This window comes from Portunus trituberculatus, chromosome 7 (assembly GCF_017591435.1).
Source record: "Portunus trituberculatus isolate SZX2019 chromosome 7, ASM1759143v1, whole genome shotgun sequence".
Taxonomy (NCBI): domain Eukaryota; kingdom Metazoa; phylum Arthropoda; class Malacostraca; order Decapoda; family Portunidae; genus Portunus; species Portunus trituberculatus.
The window spans coordinates 7,985,204-7,991,543 of record NC_059261.1 but is presented as its reverse complement, the minus strand read 5'-3'; the positions used below and the strand labels follow the sequence as shown (position 1 = coordinate 7,991,543).

At 41.7% G+C, this 6,340-nt stretch overlaps 1 protein-coding gene across 1 annotated transcript in view; it reads left to right on the top strand.

Moving 5' to 3' along the window:
- Window positions 1–2,759, top strand: part of LOC123520270 (lysine-specific demethylase 3A-like) — a 48,590-nt gene extending 45,831 nt beyond the window's left edge. Inside the window, exon 2 of the mRNA XM_045282415.1 lies at window positions 2,602–2,759. Within this exon, the coding sequence (XP_045138350.1) occupies window positions 2,602–2,700 (99 nt within the window). The 3' untranslated portion in view covers window positions 2,701–2,759. The remainder of the gene's footprint in view (window positions 1–2,601) is intronic.
- The last annotated feature ends 3,581 nt before the right edge of the window (window positions 2,760–6,340 follow it).

Genomic DNA, 6,340 nt, shown 5'->3' with positions numbered 1-6,340 from the left:
CTTCTTCTTCTTCTTCTTCTTCTTCTTCTTGTTTTCCTTGTTCTTGTTATTCTTTTCGTTTTTCTTTAATTTTCCTTCTCCCGTTATTTTTCATCTTCCTCTTCTTCTTCTTCCTCTTCTTCTTCTTCTTCTTCTTCTTTTTCTTTTTCTTTTTCTTCTTTTTTTCTTTTCTGTTTCCTTTTTCTCCCCCTTTTTCCTTTCTTTTTTCCTTCTCCTCCTCCTCCTCCTCCTCCTTCTTCTTCTTTTCCTTCATCTTCATCTTCTTCTTCTTCTTCTTCTTCTTCTTCTATTCTTGTTGTTGTTGCTGTTGTTTTCCTTCTCTCTTTATATTTTCTTTGTTTTCTCATCTTTGTTTTGTTTTCCCTTCTTCTTCTTTTGCTATTTCTTTCCCTCTCTCTTTTTCTTTTACCACTTCATCTTCCTCCTCCTTCTCCTCCTCCTCCTCCTCCTGCTCCTCCTTCTCCTCCTCCTCTTCATTTTTATATATATTTTTTTATTACTCTCCCCTTCAGTTCTTTTTCTTTCTTCCTCCCCATCATCATCATCATTTTTTTCGTTCCCCGTCCTCCTCCTCCTCCTCCTCCTCCTCCTCCTCCTCCTCCTCCTCCTCCTCCTCCTCCAGTAAGCTCAACCACGCATATAATTTTTAAGGTAATGACCTAAATGTGGGGAAGCAGGAAGCAGTTTGTGGTGAGAGAGAGAGAGAGAGAGAGAGAGAGAGAGAGAATCAAAAAGAGTATGTATAGAGAATTTGTTATATAAACCCAACACACACACACACACACACACACACACACACACACACGCACACACGCGCACACACACACACGCGCACACACACAGACGAGAGATATACCACATCCTCCTCCTCCTCCTCCTCCTCCCCTCGCTAAAAAGGCGTTGGGAGATGATCAAAGGGAGACTGAGGCTGGCGGGAGATGAAGCTCCTCTCGTTAAATCATCAAAGTCTCCTCCTCCTCCTCCTCCTCCTCCTCCTCCTCCTCCTCCTCCTTTTCTTCTTCTTCCTCTTCCTCTTTTTCTTCTTCTTCTTCTTCTTCTTCTTCTTCTTCTTCTTCTTCTTCTTCGTCTTCCTACATGCTACTTCCTTCTTCATTGCATTGCTTTCACTTCACTTTCACTTCTTGCATCTCCTCCTCCTCTCCTCCTCTCCTCCTCTTCCTCCTTCTCCTACTACTACTACTACTACTACTACTACTACTACTACTACTACTGCTACTATCACTACACATTGTCTCCTGGTAGATAGAAAAAAATTGTAGTAGTAGTTGTAGTAGTAGTAGTAGCAGTGTAGTAGTAGTAGTAGTAGTAGTAGTAGTAGTAGTAGTAGTAGTAGTCCAGAATAACATCTATTAGAAGCTGTCAAACTATCGCTGGAAACACAAAAAACATCCTTGAAAACCCCAATAACTTGAATGGCACCCTTTTAACCCCTTCAGTAGTGGAATGCCTCTTACTACGTGTTTTGTGTACCATTAGACCATTTTATTGACATCAGGAAGGGTCTATGGAAGTGAGAAGATTAATGGCCACAGTCTTCACTATTTTAACCCCTTCAGTACTGGGACACATTTCTACCTTGAGATTTGTGTACCATTAGACCATTTTATTGACATCAGGAAGGGTCTATGGAGGTCAGAAGATTAATGGCCAGAGTCTTCACTATTTTAACCCCTTCACACATTTTTACCATGCGTTTTGGGTGTGTTAAGACCATTTTATTGACATTAGAAAAAGTCTATGGAGGTCAGAAGATTAATGGCCACAGTTGTCACTATTTTAACCCCTTCAGTACTGGGACACATTTCTACCTTGAGATTTGTGTACCATTAGACCATTTTATTGACATTAGGAAGGGTGTATGGTGGTCAGAAGATAAATGGCCAGTCTTCATTATTTTAACCCTTTCAGGACTGGGACACATTTTTACCATGCGTTTTGGGTGTGATTAGACCATTTTATTGACAATCGGAAGGGTCTGTGGAGGTCAGAAGATTAATGGCCACAGTCTTCACTATTTTAAATTCCACATAAGTTGTTTAAAATCGCTAAATAGTCACCAGAATGAATATGAAAACGGTGCACGGTACTGGAGGAGAAAAACACACTAAAAACACCTTTTAAACCCTTGTGTGTGTTTCAAATGTTGCTGAAGTGTTGCTAAATTGAAAGTATTGTGAGGAATGTTACTAATGACGTGTTTGTTTGTGTTTCAGGTGTTGCTAAAATGCTAAGATAACTGATGATGTGGTGTCTGTGTGTGTGTTTGAAGTGTTGATGGAGTATTGCTAAAATGGAAGTGTTGCTAAGGCTGTTACTAATGACGTGTGTGTGTGTGTGTGTGTGTGTGTGTGTGTGTGTGTGTGTGTGTGAGTGTGTTTCAGGTCTTAGGGAGTGTTGCTAAGAATGTTACTAACGTTTTGTGTGTGTGTTTGAGGTGTTAGGGAGTGTTGCTAATGTGTTGCTTGTGTGTGTTTCAGGTGTTATGGAGTGTTGCTAGAGGGAAAGTGTTGCGTGTGTGTGTTTGAGGTGTTAGGGAGCATAACTAGAGTGTTGCTAATGTGTTGCTTGTGTGTGTTTCAGGTGTTGGTGGAGTACGATGACGTGGAGTGGCAGAGGAGGGAGTGGGTGCACGTGTACAGAGGCCAGTGTTCCAGATCTTCCTGCTGGAGCGAACATTAGCCTGGGCAGCGAGGAAACACCCCACCAAGATCAGAGCCGCCCCTGTGCCCTGGCCTGCCCTGGTGAGTGTTGAGGGGGGGAGAGGGGAGAGAGAGACAGGGGAGGGGAAGGTGTGTGAGAGGGGAGAGGGGAGTGAGAGGAGAGAGAGGGGAAGGAGAAGAGGGAGATAGGGAAGTGTGTGTGTGTGTGTGTGTGTGTGTGTGTGTGTGTGTGTGTGTGTGTGTTTGAGAGAGAGGAAGAGGGGAAGGAGAGGAGAGAGAGAGAGAGAGGAGAAGGTGTGTGAGAGGGAGTGAGAGAGAGAGGGAAAGAGAAGGAGATAGGGAAGTGTGTGTGTGTGTGTGTGTGTGTGTGTGTGTGTGCATGTTTGCGTGTGTGTGTGTGTGTGTGTGTTTGAGAGGAGAGAGGAAGAGGAGAAAGAGAGAAGGGAGTGTGTGTGTGAGAGGGGAAGGTGTGTGTGTGTGTGTGTGTTTTGTTTGTTTATTCTCCATTTATTTCTTTTCTCGTGTTTTTTTTTTTTTTGTTTTTGTTTATTTTGTTTTCTCCTTCATTTGTTTGTTTGTGTCTCTTCCTATCTTTATTTTCTCTCTTTCTTTCTTTCTTTCTTTCTTTCTTTCTTTTTTCTTTTCTTTCAATTTTTCTCTCGTTTCCTTTATTTTCTTCTTTTCCTCTTTCTTTCTTCTTTCTTTCTTTCTTTCTTTCTTTCTTTCTTTCTTCCTCACTTTCTTTATTTTTCTCTTTCCTTTTCTTCTTTCTTTCTTTCTTTCTTTCTTTCTTTTCTTAAACATTGTGTTGTATTTTTCTTCATTTTCTCTGTTTATTTTCTTATACTGTTTCCCTTCTCTCTCTCTCTCTCTCTCTCTCTCTCTCTCTCTCTCTCTCTCTCTCTCTCTCTCTCTCTCTCTCTCTCTCTCACATCCTCTTCCCTTGTCCTTACTTACTCTGTCTCTCTTTCCTCCCCTCTTCTCATTATCTCCCCTCTGTTACTGCTCTCTCTCTCTCTCTCTCTCTCTCTCTCTCTCTCTCTCTCTCTCTCTCTCTCTCTCTCTCTCTCTCTCCACTTGTATTAAGACAACACGAGTGAGAGAGGAACTTCCACTCTCTTTTCTCTCTCTCTCTCTCTCTCTCTCTCTCTCTCTCTCTCTCTCTCTCTCTCTCTCTCTCTCTCTCTCTCTCTCCCCTTCCTTCCATCCTCTCTTCCTTCCTGTCTAGTGAGGCACTGTTGAGAGAGAGAGAGAGAGAGAGAGAGAGAGAGTGTTTGGTAACTGTAAAAACTCTTCCTAAAGCGGAAAAGGAATTTATTTACCTTTGTTTACGTTTGGAGAGAGAGAGAGAGAGAGAGAGAGAGAGAGAGAGAGAGAGAGAGAGAGAGAGAGAGAGAGAGAGAGAATGTTAGAGTGTTAGAGGAATAAATGAATAGATAGAAAGATAGAGATAGATAGATAGATAGATAGAGAGAGAGAGAGAGAGAGAGAGAGAGAGAGAGAGAGAGAGAGAGATTTTCTTTATTTGTCCCCTGAGACCTTGTTATTCTTACAAATGATTTACACATAGGTAGTCATAATTAAAATATAAAGTAGTCATTAAAACACACACACACACACACACACACACACACACACACACACACACACACACACACACATACACACACACACACACATACACCCAGAACTAATTAACCCCCCCACCATACACACACCTGTACACGTGGGGCGGTGACTGGCAGGTGTGGCGTCCCCCTGACAGGTGTACGTGCCCTTGGTTAAGTTAAGTTAGGTTAGGTAAGGTTAGGTTAGGCTAAGTTAGGTCAGGTTAGGCTAAGTTAGGTTAGGTTTAGTTAGGTTAGGTTAGGCTAAGTTAGGTTAGGTTAGGCTAAAATAGGTTAGGTTTGGTTTGGTTAGGTTAGGTTAGGTTAGGTTAGGTAAAGGTCAAATTAGGTTAGGTTAGGTTAGGTCAGATCAAGTTAAAAGTTAGGTTAGGTTAGGCTAGGCTAGGTCAAGTTAGGTTAGGTTAGGTCAGATAAAGTTAGGTTAGGTTAGGTTAGACAGGAACCTAACCTACCTCCCACACACCTGTACAGTACACGTGGAGCGGTGAGTGAGGTTAGGTTAGGTTAGTTTAGGTTAGTTTAGGCTAGGCTAGGTCAAGTTAGGTTAGGTTAGGTTAGGTTAGACAGGAACCTAACCTACCTCCCACACACCTGTACACGTGGAGCGGTGAGTGACAGGTGTGGTCTCTCCCTGACAGGTGTACGTGCCCTTGGTGGACCAGGTGGGCATCTCAGAGCACAAGTACCGCCCTGTGGAGTACCTCGGCGATAGAGGACTCGATTACCATGACTACTCGCAAATCAAACCATATCAGGTGAGCTTGTGGTGGTTGTGGTGGTGGTGGTGGTGGTGGTGGTGGTTGTGGTTGTGGTGGTGGTGGTTGTGGTTGTTTTTATTTTTCTTTCTTTTTTCTTCTTACTTTGTCTTTCTTTTTTTCTCTTCCTTTTTTCATGGTTGTTGTTGTGGTTGTTGTGGTGGTTGGGGTTGTGGTGGTTGTGGTTCTGGTGGTGGTGGTTGTGGTTGTTGTTATTTTTCTTTCTTTTTTTCTTCTTTCTTTGTCTTTCTTTTCTTCTCTTTCTTTTTTCATGGTTGTTGTTGTGGTTGTTGTGGTGGTTGTGGTTGTGGTGGTGGTGGTTGTGGTAGTTATTTTCTTTTCCTTTTTCATTCTTTTTCTTCTTTTACTTTCTTTCTTTTATCTTTCTTTTCTTTCATTTTTTCTATTTCTTCTTTTTTTTCTTCAATATTTTTCATTTTTTTTCCTTATTTTTCTTTCTTTTTCTCTTTTCTTTTCTTTTCAATCATTTTGAATTTCTTTTTTCTTTTTCCTTTTTCGTTTTTTCTTTCTTTTCCCTTTTTTTCTCCTTTTTCCTCTTTTCTTAGGCTCAAAGGCTCTAGTTCAAGTTGTGAGAGTTTTCAAGAGTGTTTTTATGGTTCTCTCTCTCTCTCTCTCTCTCTCTCTCTCTCTCTCTCTCTCTCTCTCTCTCTCTCTCTCTCTCTCTCTCTCTCTCACTCTCTCACTCACTCACTCACTCATTCACGCACTCACTCATCATTTCCTATCATATCATTAAGAGAGAGAGACTCTCTCTCTCTCTCTCTCTCTCTCTCTCTCTCTCTCTCTCTCTCTCTCTCTCTCTCTCTCTCTCCCAAAATTTCCCTTGAGACTGAGCAATGTAGTAAAAAAGAACATTGGCTTACATCAATAAAGAGAGAGAGAGAGAGAGAGAGAGAGAGAGAGAGAGAGAGAGAGGAAGGAAAAGGAAGGTGATATCTAGTCAAGAGAGAGAGAGAGAGAGAGAGAGAGAGAGAGAGAGTGGCCTTAATCTAAAGTTTTCCTATAACTGACCTGCCTTCAAATTGTTGTTGTTGTTGTTGTTGTTGTTGTTGTTGTTGTTGTTGTTATTGTTGTTATTGCTGTTGTTGTTGTTAATAATGACAACAACAACAACATCAATGCTAACAATTAAAACAAATGAAGAGGAGGTGATGGTGGTGGTCTTGTTATGGTAATAGTGAAATCTCTCTCTCTCTCTCTCTCTCTCTCTCTCTCTCTCTCTCTCTCTCTCTCTCTCTCTCTCCAAGGACGCTCA